Source organism: Actinia tenebrosa, unplaced genomic scaffold, assembly GCF_029948245.1.
Source record: "Actinia tenebrosa isolate PJP-AT-01 unplaced genomic scaffold, QUT_ActTen_1.0 PGA_scaffold11__36_contigs__length_13525064, whole genome shotgun sequence".
NCBI lineage: Eukaryota > Metazoa > Cnidaria > Anthozoa > Actiniaria > Actiniidae > Actinia > Actinia tenebrosa.
In genome coordinates this window covers 9,881,413-9,900,046 of record NW_028292571.1, presented here as the reverse complement: position 1 = coordinate 9,900,046, position 18,634 = coordinate 9,881,413, and the positions used below count along the sequence as shown (strand labels likewise).

The window sequence follows — 18,634 nt, the reverse complement described above, 5'->3', positions numbered from 1 at the left end:
GTAGGGCTTAGCAAACACCAGCATTAACCCCGTGAGACTTCTTCGGGGGAGGTTAATGCTTTGGTTGATAACCTCGTCCGTCTTATCCAGGAAGCTGAACGTCTTGTACATCACTACGTGGTCGTAAAGGAATGCCTTTCCGGCGCTATATTCCATGCCAGCGCTACGGGCCAGCTATTCGCTGTATACCGTTTCGTACTGCAGCTCTAAGTTGGTGATAGAATAAGGGTGAACGACTCCACTAATTGCGGTGGACATCTCTCCAAGGATGTTGGTCGTATCGGCCAGGGTTACTTCGAACTGTAACTCACTTAGCTGCCTTGGGTAATACGCACCATGGTTCGTAATCACTTCGAAGTCCAACGGGATGACATACTTGCTACCATAGGCCGTCTTTATTCGCTTCGCATCTGCTACTGCGGTTTCTCCGCTGGAGTCCGTGGGCTGCGTCTTAACAGGCGTGCGGACCTTACGCAGGATGAGACTACCAATTCCTTGTTCTATCCTTTGCGCGCGGTCGAAGGCTGTTAACCATAGGTCCTTATAGGTGGTATACAGATCGTACCTATTTAAGTCCAGCAAGGATTCCCCAGCAAACTTGATTCTCATCTTAGAGACAAGGTTGCGGCCCACGTTATTGACGCAACACCTTTCATCCGCAGTGCTGGGCTGCACCGCTAGGTCAAACCTTAACGCCAAGGTGCCAGGAACTAAGACTAGGTTATCCGTTAGACGGGGCACGCCTACGTACAAGGTTTCTCCTGGCTTTGCGCTGCTGGGAGTAAAGGTGACCCGGTGAAAGGTTCGTTCTGCCTTTAGTCCGCCAACCTGCTTAGGTAATACGTTGGGGTTTAACTTTGAGCTTATCATATATAATGGAAGTAGAAGGAACGGATTTTGACCCCCTTACCGAAGAAGGTCAAGTCGACATTAACGATGAAGAATTTGACGCATGGACTAGAGGCGCGGAGACCGACCCCCTAATCTACGACATGGCCCTAGAAAACAAGTATGGCAATAGGTGGAAAAGCTTCAAGACCTCCTTGAATCGCATGTGGAAATCAAGGAACCGCGGCAGCCCCGTCCCCGAGTACTTAGAACTTTGGGATATGAACGAGCAGGGAGCAACCGCGCGGGAAACCGTAGAGTGGGCAACGCAAGAGCTACGGATACGCTATCCCCGCTTCGAGGCCGACGACATAAAGCTCACAGAACGCGGAAACAAAGTCCTCATAAGCGTCAGAGACATGAGATATCCCGACGCTAACCGTTGGACCAAACCACAAGTCCTCTTTGATGATAGTGGCTCGGTCAAGGTTAACGTGGCGAGATTAAGGGGCTTCAAAGAGGCTACCCGAAGTGCGCTAGAAAGGTTGGAAACCCTGAATGAAAGGGTTGCGTTAGAAAAACGCGCCGAGGGACTACAAGAAACGTTGGAAGAAAGGGAAGCAAAATACATGAAACAAAACCGGCTACTTCTCGATGCTCAAAAGAGAGAACTTGACGACAAAAATCAGCTAATAGTACAGATGAGAGAACAAAGAGACAATGCCCCGTGCGAAAGAGACCAAACCCGAAAGGCCTTCGATCTTGCCCTGCAAGACCTGGACATCAGCAAGGAAGAAGCCAAAAACTTGCATATCACCATAGCCGGCTCTTTGGAGGAACGGCGGCAGTTGGTTGCTGAAATCAACACCAAAGAAGAGCAAATTCGGCAAATGAGCCAGGCTATTGAAGACCTGGAGGGGCAAATAGAGCGGCAGCAGGAGGTAATCAATGACCAAACTCGTCCCGAAGAGGAAAGGGAAGCAGCCCAAAGGGAAGTAGAAACCCTTCAGGTACGCCTTGCGGAATTACAGGCGCAAAAAGAAAACCTGGAAAAGGAGTTGGGCCTTACCACCAAGGAAAAGGTAAAAAGGGCTCTGGTGAAGTATGGTATTCCGCTGGCATTCGCGGTCGCTATTAGCACCGTAGTAGGAGTAATCTTGTCCGCGCTTAAGGCTACAGGCGCAGGCGTAAAGAAATTAGGCAATGGGCTGACAGACTTAGGGAAAAAAATGGCAGCCGGTCTTCCTGGGCTGCTTGGTAGTGTTCTTGGCCTGGCACTTAGGGCCGGCGGCGAACTGTTGAAGTTCGTGGGGAATAACATTTGGATCTTGGTTGTCGCTATTGGAGTGGTACTCCTGAAGAAGATGAGGGGTTGATCTTATCCTCGTATGTTACTGGGGGCTTATCGTCGTCAGGCATCCGAGGCGTCCTTGACTTGGGATAAGTAAAGATAGTATTCGCACCACCCTGGTAATACGGAATTAGTGGTATAGCAGTCATGGTGCTAATGGGCTTATGATTCCAAATAGCATCCGTCGAAGGGTTACCAGTCGGGGCGGCATTTATCCGAACGCGACCGAGAAACCGAGATGGATCTGAGGAGTGAGCATCACTGGGGCGAACTTGAAGCTTCGCATATGGGCAGTTGGCTATCATATGAAACGTTACCGGTGTTAAGTCTTCTCCGCTTGTCGGGTTGGGCTCCGAAGAAAAGTGAGCCGGATGCCTATTGCTATCTTTTTTTCTGTAAGGCAGCAATGGGCGGTTGGCCTCATCGATGATCCTAAACCCGGCATTACACGAATACCCCGTCGAAATGCTAATAGTGCACATGATTAATCCTAGGCCCCCAACCTCCACCCACAATCCGGTGTCATGCCATTCGTCGTTTACGTACTCCTTCTCCTCCAAATAATAAAGAAACCAATCTTCCTTCGCGTGTGGGTTGTCCATATATTTAAAGGCTCACTACCGTCAAAGTGCTAATGGTTGCGTGATTATAGGCCGTATCTCTTTGATTTTCTATACTATTTACCGCAACCTTTCCCGTATCGTCTACTCTTATCTGCAGCTTTACCTTCCCATGGCAATCGGCGACCATGTGGAAAGTCCAAACGGAAAGATTCTCGGCGCTGGCTGGGTTGGGCTCTACGGAGAAATGCGCAGGCTCCCTGTTGTTCGTTTTCGTACGCATAGGCTGCAGTATACCGTTGTCATCTAGGAGCCTAAAGCCGACGTTGGCGTGACTACTCGTGCCAATGCAAATACTGCATATTATCAGCTTCTTTCCTGAGTAGTTCAGATCCACGGACATCCCCGTGACGTCCACCCAAGATGCCTGGGTGTATTTTTTCTCGCGTGTGTAAGTCGTATAGACACAATCTACTCCAGCTACGTAGGGGTTGTTCATCGCCATATATAATAGCTTAGACCAATGCTTGCAACTGCTACGCCGGCCTTTAGTAGGTTATGGTCATATTCCTCAGGTATGGTTGGTAACGCGGGAATATGCTTTGATGGTTTCTTAACTACGGGTAGCTTCGCTTCGTGTGACTTTTTTGGCAGAGTTCACGTCATTCACCCCAAACTTCATGTCCTTAGTAGCTCGCTGAAGTTTGTTGTTATAACCCACAACGGAATTGGCGTTGATAACCAAATTACTTGGCATTAACCAACAACCAGGCGACAAAGCGTAATCTAACCGCACTTTAGATTGTTGCACCGCCAATTGATATCTTTGAACTGACTTGGATATGTCATTTTCTATTATTGCGGACTCAAACAGGGTTAGGAATTCTTGTTGCGTTTCCCGCGAAGCACCTTGGGATCCAACAATGGGGCTGCGGGTATTTACCTGCGCTCCCAGGGTGGAGTACACGAATGCTTCAATGCTGCGGTTGATCCTGGCTAGGTTTCTTAGGCCTTTTCCTTTTAATAATACGAATGGATCCCAAGGACTGGGGTAAATTGTCTCAATCCTATTAATCAGCATAACGTCATTCTTGCGACCACCCAAGTCGTAAAACTTTAGGACCCCGGGGTATTTTTGATGATACATGTCTGCCGGACGCACGCCGTCAACATGCCAAGCATAGATAATGCCCAAGCCATGCGTGGCGCCCTCCCGATAACGAAAGTCTCTCTGCTGCGGCTTAAACTCATTCATTAGCCTTTCTAGGGCAGCGGAATCGTAATGGTTATCCATTCGACTGAATGGCTTTTCCCCCGGTAATGGTACGCTAAGCTCCTTCAATATGCGCCGCATAGTAAAGGCAACGTGGAACCTTAGAAAGGCAATGTCGAACATATCCGCGGCAACCCCGCAGCCCTTTGTAGCCGCCCAGACGGCAAAGTTTAACTGCTGCGGCCAGTACTTAAAGTTAGGCCCCTTTAACCATTCGTGGGCTTCTTTTCCTGAAGTGTGCGTAAGGTTAAAATCCTTAAAGATATCCCTTATTACTACGTCAAAGGTTTGCCTACCCACTGGAATCTTTAAATGCGTCACTATCTTATCAAAGTTGTTTACGCCACCTTCAGTATCGTAAAATGGGTAATCCTGGTTGGTTATTAATAGATTCTCCGGGAAATTAGACTGTACCTCCTTCGTTATTAACAAATGCTGTGCCTTTTTCCTCTTCTCATGCGGCTCCAAGTCCGCATTGCTGTACATCCTGGAGCCTTGGTAATAAATACCGTCGGGTCTGCGCTCAAACTTACTAGCATCTGCGTGTGGAAACATCTTCCTAAAGGCCCTCCAGTTCGCATAATCCCTGTTGTCATGATGTGGCTGCTCCTCGATATCATTCCCAAAAGCGTCGTACATTAGTATATATAATGGATGTTATACCATCAGCACCTCAGTTGTACCCAGATGTTCCCAATTATCACACTACGACACCCATTGAAAATGCAGAGAACTTTCGTTTGAATAAAGCAAATTTAATACTGGCTTACTTGGAGGGGCAGACACAACACTACGAAAAAGTCCGAAAAAAGTACGTCAGAGCCCGGAGTACGCTACATAAGATTGCGATAACTTCAGGATCCATATCCGTAGTGTTAACGGGCTCCGGCGTTGCTACTTCGCTTACTGGGCCGGGAATAATTGTTGGGGTTCCTTTGGCCGGCGTTGGGGCGGCCTGTGGTATTATTTCTGCTGTTGCTACGGGCATTATGAAACAGTTGTCAAGCAAAATATCCAAGCATGACACGACAATAGCTCTGTCAAGGGCTAAAGTAAATACGATCACTGACCCTGTCTCAAAGGCTTTGCGTGACAAAAAGATAGACGACGTAGAATTCTCGCTTATTCTGGCCGAAGAGGAAAAGTACGAGAAATTAAAGTCGGACATAAGGAACAAAAAAACAGTCGTAAAAGATCTTTCCGAGGAATCTCGCAAAAAGATCTACCAAGAAGCAAAAGAGGAGCTTCAAAGAAAGCTCGCTCAGTAAATAATAATAATAATAATATATAATAATAATAATATTTGCTTTGAAAAGAGCGTGACAGGATTCTATTTACATATTGAACGACAGTCTAGAAAATATGCAAATTAGAGTGTAAGACATAAATATAATAATTTTCACATACGTAAGCGTCCTGTGTTTCTGGCAAAACAAACGCCAGTTTTTCATTTTTATTTTCTCGGAATCCATCCTAACAGGGGGTGGTTGGGGTCTATTTTGTAAAATATTTCGTAAATTACGTCAGGGTAATAAGGAACATCCTCATCCAACCGACAAAACATCCACTCGGCTTTTGTCATATCAGAAACCTCAGGAATAGACTTACCGGTAATTTCAGACAAAAGGAAGGGAATAGCCTTGTAACATTTCCCTAGCTTTAATTTTTTCAATGTCTTCCGTAGACTTTGTGGGGTTGGCTCTTCTAAGTGGTCTATGATTTTCTTCTTTACTTCGTTGTCTAAATATACCGGTCGATAACCTTGGATATGACTCATCCAGTCCCTAAAGTATTTTATTCTCTTATAAGGTGTTTTCTTACGACCTCCATTGGCGTAATATTGCTCTTTGGTAGCATTTGGTACGGCATTGCGAATGTTCTTACCACACTCATAACACTGTGCTGACGTGTCGTCTTCTATTTGCATTTTTTTACCACAACAAATATACTTATTTGGCTTAGTAGGTACAAACTTGGGTTTCAAGCACTTTATACAGAAGTCATAAACAAACTCTTTACATTCTTCGCACTCCATATATAGACTAACATATTTAACTACATAGACACGGGATGCGGGTAATAACGGCACGAATCGAGGAATTCACTTTAGACGGGTAATCCTCCGGTGGTCACTGTTTTGGAACCCCCATCCCCTATACTACTAAATAATCAGCTTGTACCTTTTATGTTCTTGACGGGCGGCAGTAAAAAAGAAAACAATTTTGAGTTCGCAGAATATCGAAAACCCATTAATAAATAAAAGATAATATATAATAAAATATATCGTTGATGCAAGATGTATTACAAGTCATAGATGTGTCATGCTAAAACCGTATCAGTAACTATTCTTCGTTTGCACGTTACGTCATCGCGTCAATGTTGGTCCCATATAACAAAAGATTCATAACGAGCTGCAAGGCCCTCGGATTTGTACGCGTTTCCAATATTTGGTGGCTTCTTTGAATTCCTTAGCCGAACTAAACAATAGACGACGGCATTTCTAAGCAAATAACCTTGAGTAGGGTTTGATTGATATGTGTACTAACGGGGTCCAGCGCTGTCTAATTAGATACCCTAAACCCTCAGTAAATTCCCGCAAAAAATTACGTAACAACAAAAACAGCAACAATCCACAAGTGATATCCGAGATATATTTGAAAAGAAAAGAAAAAAAGATAAGCTATCTGTATACAGCTCTTTCAAATAACAATAAACGTAAAAATGTCTAAAGTGAATGAGTTAATATTTACTTGGGTTATACTTTTAGTGCTCACATCTGAAACAAGATATATACTAGCGACATCTTTAGATCTGTATATTCGAATGAAAAGACCTATAATGCCCTTAATCTTTGAATACATTCTTCAGTATGCATTATGGTATATTCATTCTTTTAAAGCTGTATTAATTTTGATGCGGAACAATTATTTTCATGTATTAGCGCAATTTCGGCTGGAGAAAGCATTACTTAACCATTCATTAATACTGTTAGGTTGTTGGATATGCAGGCTTAATGAGATAATTTAAGTATTATAACAATTAAAGTATAATGATTCAAACAGTCATTCAGAGACTGGCTCCCATAAAAATGAAAAGCTGCATTACTTGAAAACTAAATCGAGGACATTTTTCACCTTAATTTTTGCCTCAATTAAACAACAGAGATAACTACTCGTAGTTCAGTCTGTGCTTTGCTATGAACTTCTTCACAACTCCATATTCCTTGGCCCATCGAATTCAATTGTACTTCGTGGGTTCGAATCCCAGCGAGGTGGTCGGAAATTGATTTTTCCGAATTTATTTCCAAGGGTCTTTCGCCCGGAATAACCTCCTTTCTAAACACTATGACTTATCATTATTTCTAGTCCATGTATTTCATAGTGCCACACGGTCCACATATTCAATTGTACTTATGTACATCCTAATTGTTACTGTGGTAACTTCGTGAAGTTCTCTAGCGACAAATTGTAGTGAAGGCCTGTGAGAAGGAATGATGCTCATACATTTGTTGTACAAATCTGAGAAATGTGCACTGCGGCACTCAGCGACCCTGTGGGCTACGTATTTCATAAGATATCCAAGAGAGAAAACATCTCCCTCGATGCTCTTTCTTGCTTCCCCCTTTACGATTTCGGGCGCAATCCAAGGATAATCTTTGGGACACCTTTTCATTGAGGTTTTCCTTGCATCTACAAATTTCAAGCTCTTTCCAAAGTCAATCAGAACCGGCTGCCAAATTTTCTGGGATAAGTGACAAACTACATTATTGTGCTTAATATCATTATGTAGCCATTGTTTAGAGTGCATAAAAGAAACTGCCTTCACGAGCTTTTCAAGGAAAAGATACCACTCCCTGCCCGATTCCAGTAGGGAGGCCCGGATTGCACTTGATACAGTGTGGCTTGTTTGCCCATTTCCGTGAAACTGAGTCACAAGGAGGTATGGCTTATCAGCTACATGGATTCCCAGGAGTAAGGGCAAGCATGGATGAGGGCTTGGCTTTTGCAATTCCATGAGTGATGAAGCCTCTGCATTTACTTCATCCCGGGAAACGTGAGACTTGTACGATTTAACAACCACTGGAATATTTCCTCGATAAAACATGAACTCGCATGTACCGAAGCTCCCCTCGCCTACCGACACTGGATATCCCTCCGCGGGCTTGGTCAAGTCTTGGTTCCTTATTAGTGGTGCACTTTTATACGCCGGCTTTGAAACGACGACAGGCTTTGCTGTTTGAGTATTTACTTTTCCTACGACGTTGGGATTTCTTTCACGGCTCGCAATAACCATTTGTGCACCCCTCGACTTAATTTGACTTGACGCTACCTGATCAGTTTGAATGCCAATGCTACTCACTAGTTTTGACTTAAGCTGAAGACGTTCTCTCCTTTCTTCTTCTCTTTTTTTCGCCTTATGCCGGACTTTCTCTTGTTTTCTTTCTTCTTTAGTGTGTCTCCTGAATCGCTTAACGGCTTTATCGCTTTGCACAATATCCATAACTACTTAAACAGAGTGGAATCGAACGAGAGATCTAGCATATAGAGAACTTGGATTTTGATTTGAACAAAGTTTTTATCTATTTGTCAAGGCTCTAATTCACCAAGTGGGGTTAGTTTACACTAATTAACTGATACACTGTTATCGAGATAATTAAACACGTTAACTACCGGCCTAATTTGAGAATGGCTGTGAAAACAGATAAAGGCGTTAAAACTAATTACAGACCACCCGCCTCTGGCCGCAATCACTGGCCTATGAGCGCCCTGGCTTTGAGCTTTAACAAACGCGGCAGTTTTCCCAGCGCTTAACGCTTGACTTTCTAACTTTTTCACGCTACAAGATGTCCTTATCAGTTGCTTGTGATGTTTGTGAACGAAAGTTTTTGAATACTAAGAGCCTTAAAAAGCATCGATTAGAAAGACATGGTGTTATCAATGCTTTCATTCCAAAATTTCTGGATGCCAGTGGATTGACCGCTGCTATACCTACAGCTGAGTTAATGGCGAAGGACTACGCTGCAGAGGAACATTATCATCAATGGCTTGCTTGCGTCACAGAAAGGATAAATGGGGCACATAACCCAGGATTCAAAGGTGAGTCTATTTTTTTCGCAGGCATCTCACTCTTATTTGTCACTAACTAAATCTAGTATGTACGTAGGGGAGGGACATGAAAGTAAGAATTGCTAAGGAATTTTAAAAACAAAGGAATTCTCGCAGCGATTGGCCGCCCTCGGCGCTTCAAAGATATGTATGGGATTGTATTTACATGCTTGTTGCTATGCACGTTTTATTCCATCTTTTATCGATATGCATACCTGTAGGTGACTCTAAGTTAAAGAGTTTATTCGGTAGTCAGTATTATCCACTCTCTTGAATTATAGTGACCATGACCGTACTGATATTGTTGTTCACAGGAAGATGGTTTAGAGTTGACGTCAATCAAACGCCAGAAGTTTATTTCAGACATGTCATCAAATTACTAGATGTACAACTAAATAGCGTTCGTAAAGCAAGCCACAAAAGACCACCAATTTTATGTAGAGAGTCTTTAAGGTATTCCTATAAACTATATGACGTTCAATCTTTAGCCGATCTCCTCAGCGCCCAAACATACGTACCTTTCAAGGAAACGGCTACCTTCGTAGATGATGAGGAAACTAATGACTTTCCTGTCGAGAACGTGGGTGAATTTGACGCAAGAGCAGCTGTAGAAGCTGCCAAAAGACGAGCGTACCTTCCTAATCCTAAAAGACCAACAGCTAGAAGTAAAATTGTTGTGAGTGAAGGTGAAGGACGCGCTACGAGAGAACTTGAACTACAGTGGTGGCCAAACCTTTATAAGACCAATTTCGGGAAGCTGACTTTTCGTTTTTTTGTACAAAAGAAAGTGTATTGAATTGAGGAAAAGACCTTTGTTTTATCTGAATGCTTATGCTCAAACTTCTTTCCATTTAAGTGATAGTTGGGAAAGAAGCTTATCTTGATATTCACGAGTATAATTAGTATTATTCGTTCCTTTGATTTGTGGAATTTTACTTGGTTGTAAGGCTCTTTCAATAGTGATTTAGCATCGATAACGCGAGCCTCAAACACGAAGGCGCGAGTGCATGTCTTTCATGTGCGCGATATGTCCTAACGTGGTTGACGTTCATATGTTCATTATGTGTGTAACGATACTTACTGTACTTTGTATCAGCTAAGATGTCACTTTAGTAATTCCTATTTTAAAAAGAAAGAAATAGAAAAAAAAAAAGGTTATTGATGATCTCACTGTTGTAGCTGTTAAGTCTAAACATATGTGACCGCCAGCCTGCATTTGTTGACTCCAAACAGAGATCATAACACCACCCACCACGTGAAGGAACCAGGTCTGACTTTGCCCAATAAGAGGCTTTTATTTGAGACGCATATTTGGGCCATTTTGGGTAGTTATGAAACATTCCACAGAACTACGGGCGAGTCACCTAGTAATCCTGCTGCCTTCGGGCGAGACACCTGGAAGGCACGGGGGAAAAATTGATAATTAAAAACTGTTACTTTGAAAGTCCGAGTTGTTACATTTGTCTACTTCATCCACTGGATAATTTTAAACAGTATCTCCTTTCGGTGTTTTTCCATTTCATCAAATGTCCAGAAAAATGTTGGCAATGATGTTCTTTGAATGAACATATCTTTAGCTGCCAAAATTACTCCAACACCACAACTCCCAGAACCAACACCAGTTTTTGGTTGGTCTGGCATCGCAAATCGAGTAAAAGAAAGATCCCACTTATCTTTTTCGAAATCCTGTGTGAATCCTGTCTGAAACTCAAGGGACATCTCCTTTAGTGCATCCAGAAGTTTCTTGGTTAGCTCGACAGCCTGATTCGGTGGTGCCCAATGAAGACCATCGTCATAGAAGAGCTTCTTGGAACCCACATCAAGACACAGTAAGCCCCAGTGGCATTGCTTCACGTGTAGTGGCAGTAGAACTAGAGACAGATTCCTTAAATCCTCAATGGCTATGTAGTTTATCAGCTTCTCTCGTAGTTCCTTGGAGGTTGCAAGTGACAATATCCACATTTGTGTCAATGTGGGTAAAAACACCACACCAGTATTTCCATGCAATTTTACCTCTTCGAGAAACTTAAGGCACACGACACTTAAGCAAAATCCAGAGACATACCTCTCCCCAACAAGTGAAGACACATCTGTGGCATCGAGATTTAAATGATCATGTTTCAAAACAGTCTGTTCTGGGCGTAAATTTCCAAGGACATTTTTTATAGCTAGTGTTTTATGAGTTGAAGCACTAAGCCACTGATGTTCATAATTAACCTCACGGGAAATTTCATCAACCTTAAAAGTTTTGTCCCACAAATCAATGCTTGCTCTTGCAAATGACCCTAGAGATATAAGAAATGTCAAAACTATCATGTTACTTTCCTTAGAAAGAGTGTAATTATTTCATTGAGGCCAGAATGACTAAAGATTGAAGAGAAATATTTTTTGATATTTCTGCTTTCTAACTAGTTTGAGCCAAAGACAATATCTTTAATAATTTACAATTTTTTTCTGATTTCATTTTTCACTGTAATAGATGATAATTCAAATGTTAATTTGAGAAAGTCCTAACAAATAATATTCTGAACCCACCATGAGAGCCAAGGTTGACAGCACAGACACAGGAATCATCATCAATGACACTTTCTAAGTCAGAAATCATGTGAGTGAGAGCTGTAACCACAGTTTTTGGTGGGCGAAAGTCAAGATCCCATGGACATGTAAGGTTCTGCGGGTCAACAACTTCTGTGACTGAGTTCAAATCTATGGCTTTGATGGGAGGTAAAGTCAGTGTAGCCAGTTCCACACGAGTCATGTTGTTTTGAGTCCATAGCTGTTCCAGATCTGGGAAGCAACTACTATTTATATCTGTAGGGGTACTGGTATCTTAAAATTGAAAAAAATAATTGTATTGGCATGCACAAAGGTTCTAGTTACAGTACATTAAATGTTGGAAGTGTGAAGTGGAAGGATTCTGCTTTCAGAATCAGTAGGGTAATCTGAGGGCTGCTAGCAAAAATCTCCTCCCCCCCCCCCCCCCCCCCCCCCTCCCACTCCCCCTCCCAACACACTACTGGGTTCTTTAACACATGTCTGTTTTGGTTATAATTACATAATGCTGCATACCACCTGTGAAGCTCATGCTTTCAGGAGTACATGGTCCATCCTGCTGATCCATGCTGTCACTGCATTCACTGTCACCGGAGAAGGCAAAACTGTTTGGCAATTGACTAATTACATGTGGTAGATTTTTTTCCCATGCTTGGTGATTGTAATTTCCATTGGGCTCATCTACTTTGCAGCACTTGTTTTCATAGATGTAATTTGTGTAGTCTTCCCCCAGAATGTCATTGAGCAGCATATCGATTGCAAAAATAATTTTTTTGTCATCTACATCCCAGAAATCTTGTTTTGGTACCTGCCAACCACATCCTCTGAAATGAAATGGCTTGCCTACAAAGAAGTTGTGATAACTCCCATTAAAGTAGTTTAATACACCACTTAATAAATACCCACCTGCAAGTAGTAATGAGCAGAATCTCAATAGCAAGTATTCATATAATCAGAATTCAGTTACCTTTTTCAATACTAAGTTTTGCTTGACGAAAACAAAGCCGAATAAAAAGCAACTTTGCTGCGTAAGTGTGCACCAATACCTGGAAAACTGCAACAAAGAACAAAAATATCAAACTCTGCTTAAGAAAACGAATAAGTTTTGAAAATTCTTCAAAGAAATTTAAGATAAACGTACTTGAAGTAGCATAGCCTGGACCATCATGGGAAGTAGCCTTTGAGTAGATGACTTTTTCAAGAAGATGAGCTGCTTCTAGACCTTGGTTTGAATAGTTTTTCAGGGAACGAAAAACTCTTAAAAGCATGGGAGCATGCTCTATGACAATATGACCATAATCACCACAGCCAAGCCCACTGTTAAAGAGAAAGTGCAACAGAAAGCCCCATTCTTTACACTGAAAACAAAAAAAGGAAATATATCAAATTATTTTTGCTAAGCAAATTAAGCTTAGCAAAAAAATCTGATTTATGAAATGAGGTACACTATGTACCTTTTCATTACTAAATTTCCTATTCAATTTGTTTTTCCCATTTTCAGAATTATTATTTTTGGAATACATTTTTTAGAATCAAATGGTTTTCCTTTATGTTGAATAACTGATCTTCCAATCAATTTTGTTTAAAAATCTTTAAAAATATTCAGTTGCAAATATTATTGACTGGATATACCTGTAGATCAAAAATATCAATTAGGTGTTCCTCATTACTATCAAATGATTTACTTCGCATTGTTAAGGCAATCTCTTTAAAGCTGTTTGCTACCTACAACACACAAACAATCAATTAATTAATGAAAAGGTCAAGCAAAATAAAACCAATTGTAGTTGATTATGAAAGAAAGTCATAACTGACCTATTCAACAACAGCACAAGTCAAGTGCAAAAAGATTATTTTTATATTTTTCTGATAAATTAATAATACCTTGGTATAAAGATAAAGTTGAATTTCAGCTGCAAAGCTGCTTAGTTCATAACAATAGCTGGCCTCCAGCTCTGTCCTTTTGTTTTTCTTGTTTTTATGGCTGTCATGAATTTGTATGAATCTCTCTTCTATGTCTGCCTTTTTGTCATCGTAATACTCAATCAGCTCATCTATCCTTTTTCCAACAGCTGAAATTCAGCAAGACAATTAAAGTAAGAGAAGTAAAATATTTATTAACTAAAGATCCATACCAGTACCCTAGAAAAAATTCATGAAGAACTTAAACAAGCTTTTATTTTTTGGACCATGGAATGAAACGTCATTCTATGCATGCATGCTTGCTGAGTTAAAATTGGATGCACCAATCAGTGGACTTCCTTGTCATTAACAAGCTAGATTACCTAGCTATCTCACTAAAGCAACAGTGGCAGATTCAGAATTTTAAGAGAGGGGTTCATTTTTGCAAATCTCGACACACTGGCCTAGGGGTACCAGCTGGTTGGGGGGGGGGGGGGTTCATTTGCACCCAATGAAAGCCCCCTAAATCCGCCACTGAGTAATGTTAATATTAGACAATCATTGCTTTATGTTGCCTAATTAAATGTTTGATTATTATGCTCACCAGAACCCTCTATGGTAATTTCTTCCTCATGTGTGCCATAGTCACGTACAAAAATTCCTTTCGTCTTTAAGCCCTGCATGTACTGAAAGTCATAAGGTCACAGCAGTTTTAGCAGTATTGTTTTATATAAGTATAAATTGTTATAGGACTCCATGCTGTCCAATTAAGACTGAATTGAGTAATGAATTAAACCCATATCAAGAAGGCCTGTCCAATTAAGAAACTAATTTAACAGTTACTTATATGGGATTCCTTAGAAACTATATATAACTAAAAAATCAAACAATAATCTATTTTACTTGATACAATTTTACAGCAAACCACATGCACTTTTGTCTTGGGATAATTTAGTTTGCAGTATTGAAACCATTTTGCAATTCCACTGTCTACTTTTTATGATACCTTTTCTAATAAGATTTACCAAATGGATATTGAAAAAAGACTTACAGCCAATCTTTTTTGAAAAAAAGTTATGCTGTCAAGTATGGTATCCTTTGCAACTTCTTGGTCTTGAAATGATTGTCGCAGCTTTTCCTTAGGCAGCCCAGCAACAACAATAGACTCGAAGTTCTGAAGAATTTTTCTTCCTATGCCACCTAGTTAAAAACAGATAAAGAAGCGAATGAGAATGATAGTGAGAATGATAGTGAGAATGATAATACATATATATAAATAATATATATGTATTATCATAATATATATGATAATATATATATAAATATATATAGCATCTGCATGCTAGGAAAATCTTTTATTACTCAAGTCATGCAGATATATCCCAAAGCTATATAAAAGCAATAGCATTAATTGAGCAAACCTGAAAATGATACAACTTTAATTGAGTTTCTGTCTTCAGCCATTAAAGCATCTTGACCACGTTTAGCCTTTATCGAAATTCTGTTACCAGTAAAGGTTTCGGAACTATATTTTTTCAGCTCTTGGTTGTACTCATCCAGGGCTCCAATTCTATATGACACTAAACCAAATGACTTCAACAGCTGTTCTGTGTTTCTTAGCTCACAGTGCAAAGTACAAATGGTTATTGATGTCAGTTCTTCATCCAAAAGAAACACCAGATCTTCTCGAATACCTTTGAACCTATATTTGAATGACATTTGTAGTGTAATGTATAGAGTAATACAGGCAAGGGATACTGATAGTTGTAGTAAAGGATGCCATAATGCAAATGACCTATTGCAGAGTTTCCATATAAACGCACAAATATTGAAAAGAACGCAGGCTCTGGGAACTCTGTGCGTCATTGGGACATGTCAGAGAGTCCCAAGGACCCCTTGTCTCAAAATCTAGTGGGAACTCTGTATTGTATATAAGCTATCAATAAATGGGCAAAACCTGGACACCTGAAATGGACCCCCCCTTTCTGGACCCCAATCTGGACCCTATTCTGGACCTCCTAGAAAATAAATTTCCTGACATAAACCAAACAAAATCATTATTATTTCATCCTGATCCCGATTGAGTGGGGATTTCGACTTCCACCAATAAATGATGAAATCAGATAATTTATTATAGATATTTGTGTTTTATCCAATGTTATACTTTGTTTGTACTAATTCAAAACAATACAAGGCATATAACCTCATATATATGCTTATGAAGTTTACTGATATTAGATATAGCATACATACCCTCCAATGTTTGCTTTTGATCCCTCAAAATGGTCTGGGCAGCATTTGCTATTTTTCATCTTACAATCTGATGGACATCCCTTTAGATCAAAATATATAAATAGAGAAGCACACTCACCTAAATGGTACATGTAAATAGTCATCAATAGAAAAAGGTATATTTCAGTTTTGACTCGTAAATTAGCCATTAATTTACTTTAAATATTAGAAATATTGCTCTTTTATGCAAAAAATTTGAGTTGATAAAAATGGTTTTTGCCCACCCTAACAGCTGGACATAGAAAGCAGCACTCTACATCAAGACCTCTACCACCCAACTCAAAGTCATCATCATCTTCTTTCTGAAGTAGCACATAAAGAGCCTTTAAATCCAGTGTGACTAAAAATGAAAAAATAATGTTTATTTTCATACATACTATCATAATGTCATAATTACAACTTTTTGAAAAATATATCTATACCTTTGAATTCAACCTGCCAATGTTTCCCATCAACATGAAGACCATCTTTCTTCAAAGCTCTTTTTTGATGGTTGAGGTCTTGAAGAAGTTCCTTGAGATCATTTCTAGTATAAACAAGGAATTTATTTACTATTACTATTTGTATTATTAAGGTCCATAACTTTCTGTATAGATGTGCTGATCATAATTTATGAACAAATTTTCAAGGGCTGACTAATAGTGACTCAAAAACATCAGAAACACAAAACTTTTACCTGTCTTCTTCACAATTAGATATTGCTAATGGGTATATGGCTTTGGAACTCTGAACAGGAAGAAGTGGAGATTGTAGGGGTGATAAGGCAACCAAAACCTGCCTTCGACCTGAAATATTAGAAAAATATTATTAGAAGAAATAGGAATAATTGAATTAAACTCCTATACGCTGTATTATTAATCACCAATAGCAAAGTGCATTTAGAGCTTGGCAGATTTTTAAAAAACCTAACAAACATCATATTAACATTCAGTAGATGTACATTGAGTATTTTGCAATAGGGTTTTACCACCCTTGTGTTATTAGATACATCTTGAATAAGGCATACCATAAAAAGGACGTCCATCTAGTTTCAAACTGAATATAAGTTTGTCTTTTGAGGGGCATCCATGTAGTCTCATTTCTCTGGCACACCAAATAAGTACTGATCGAAGATCAACTTGGTAACCACTGACATTGGCAGGGATCTCCTTTAAACCAAATAAATCCTTTATGCGTTGGAATATCATCGAGCGATAAGCTTTTATCTGATTTTTGTTCAGAAGGATTGGTATGTCTAAAGAATTCTAGGCATAGAGGGAAAAGTAAAAAAAAATGTAAGGTTTTTTATGTAAGTTTATATTAAAGCCTTATAAGCTTAAGATACCTTACCCCAGATCGTCCAAGCTGAGTTAAATTGGTTAAGGTCTGCCAGCCATTGTCAGAGATTCTTGCTTCGAGTTTCAGTAGCAACAGCTTCCAATCTGCGACTCTCATTGTTTGGATCAATTCATTCCAAGCTTCGTCAGAAGTTAGAAGCTCAAATGCCTTTCGTATACCCTTTTTAGAGCAAACTTTATCAAACGCTCGCTGAACATATTCTCGGGCATCTGAGTGTTGGGTTGCAGGATCACTTGCACAGCATTCAGCAAGAATATCTCCAAGGCTCTCGTTATTCTCTTCACAAACGTTTTCCACCTTAGCCATTACATTTCTGGCTCGTTCCCTTATCCTTCTCTTCTTCGTGGCGGGAAGCAGGTCCTCTCCGTTTTCGATTGAAGAAATGTTTGTTAATTTCGGTCGTGGTCCTGTCCTCGAATTCTTTGGAGTAGAAGTTAAATGTGGCATGAAGTCATGAGGTTGACCACTGGTTACGTGGGGAGAAATCGGAGAGAGAGGAAGACGTGTTTTGCCGGGAGATGAAGAGCCGCCATTTTGTAATGGCGCCTGGCAAAGGTCTATTTTATTAATTTCTTCCAAAGCCTTTCTAATTACTGGCAAGTCCTTAACCACGGACAAATGGTTTTGTCTCAAGAGACCTGACACCAGCCCAAATGCAGAAGCGACAAATACTTTTTTGGGCTGTGTTTTTGATTTGTAATAGAAGATGGAAGGAGGTAGTGCGCTTCCGCTGCTGTCGTACAATTCATTGAGGTCGATCGCCTTGATTTCAGCAGCAAACTCTGAAAAAATCGAATTCTCACTGAACTTTGAAGGAGTTTTACAACATATATCCTCCGTTAACAAATACCAGTCTTTTGAATTGTCTAATTTTTCACTGAAAACCCGAAAAACTGCTGGCGACTTTGTTGATGATCTGGCGCCGATCATCATGCTCGCCTGAATGAAGCCCTTTGGAACGAGCGCGAAGCATTGTACAAATTTGCCGCCAAAAGAGCATCCATTCCAAATATGGAATGACTCAAATTACGGATTATCTATTTTGTGTTGACGTTTTACTGTCATTAAGCGGGTCAAATCTCTAGACCTTTCGAAACCGCAGCCTATTGTCTTCTCTCAGCTCGAGACATTGGAATGCGTACAAATCCCAGGGGCTTGCAGCTCGTTACGGTCATAAACACGCTGGGAACTATAGAGCACTAGAGACAAAGCTTGTTTCTCTTGCTTTTCGAGTGCTCTACAGCTTCCAGCTGAGTGTTTATATCACAGTACAGAGACATAAGCAGCTGTCTTATATTACTTTTATAAAATATTTTTGAACAATTATCTCTGTGTCTCTGTCCACTGATATAAACACGGTAGCCAACAAATCGGCGCGCGCGTTATATCTTAAATACTTTATGATATATTATACATATCTGTTCTAAATAAA

At 40.4% G+C, this 18,634-nt stretch overlaps 2 protein-coding genes across 4 annotated transcripts; one reads left to right on the top strand and one right to left on the bottom strand.

Annotated features, from left to right (window-relative positions):
* The first annotated feature begins 8,855 nt into the window (after positions 1-8,855).
* On the top strand, positions 8,856-10,287 carry LOC148912505 (uncharacterized). The gene is made up of 2 exons (XM_089027780.1): positions 8,856-9,108; positions 9,432-10,287. The coding sequence occupies exons 1-2, from the start codon at positions 8,856-8,858 to the stop codon at positions 9,911-9,913; spliced, it is 735 nt and encodes a 244-aa protein (XP_088883906.1). The 3' UTR covers positions 9,914-10,287.
* Positions 9,437-18,338, bottom strand: LOC148912504 (uncharacterized). 3 transcript variants are annotated; one of them, XR_016119337.1, is made up of 17 exons: positions 17,194-18,337; positions 16,871-17,108; positions 16,541-16,649; positions 16,287-16,390; positions 16,089-16,204; positions 15,826-15,905; positions 14,994-15,274; positions 14,624-14,772; positions 14,177-14,258; positions 13,555-13,742; positions 13,303-13,395; positions 12,812-13,028; positions 12,638-12,724; positions 12,187-12,513; positions 11,653-11,946; positions 10,199-11,402; positions 9,437-9,761 (listed from the first exon to the last, which is right to left on the bottom strand). XR_016119337.1 is itself a non-coding variant. In XM_089027779.1 (16 exons), exons 1-16 carry the CDS (start codon positions 18,133-18,135, stop codon positions 10,582-10,584), a joined length of 4,125 nt encoding a protein of 1,374 aa, XP_088883905.1. In that variant the 5' UTR covers positions 18,136-18,338; the 3' UTR covers positions 9,437-10,581. The 3 variants fall into 3 exon arrangements, 2 of the variants coding, with proteins under 2 accessions (XP_088883905.1, XP_088883904.1); XM_089027779.1 differs by having other exon boundaries at positions 9,437-11,402; positions 12,190-12,513; positions 17,194-18,338; XM_089027778.1 differs by having other exon boundaries at positions 9,437-11,402.
* Between the last annotated feature and the right edge of the window lie 296 nt (positions 18,339-18,634).

Bases quoted from the DNA above. Each gene is read 5' to 3' on its own strand.
- LOC148912505 (XM_089027780.1), top strand. From the start codon at position 8,856: ATGTCCTTATCAGTTGCTTGTGATGTTTGTGAACGAAAGTTTTTGAAT. The intron at 9,109-9,431 runs GTGAGTCTATTT...TGTTGTTCACAG, and splicing joins ACATAACCCAGGATTCAAAG to GAAGATGGTTTAGAGTTGAC.
- LOC148912504 (XM_089027778.1), bottom strand. From the start codon at position 18,135: ATGATGATCGGCGCCAGATCATCAACAAAGTCGCCAGCAGTTTTTCGG. The intron at 15,906-16,088 runs GTGGGCAAAAAC...TTTGATCTAAAG, and splicing joins TTCTATGTCCAGCTGTTAGG to GGATGTCCATCAGATTGTAA. The intron at 15,275-15,825 runs GTATGTATGCTA...ATTCAAATATAG, and splicing joins TCAAAAGCAAACATTGGAGG to GTTCAAAGGTATTCGAGAAG.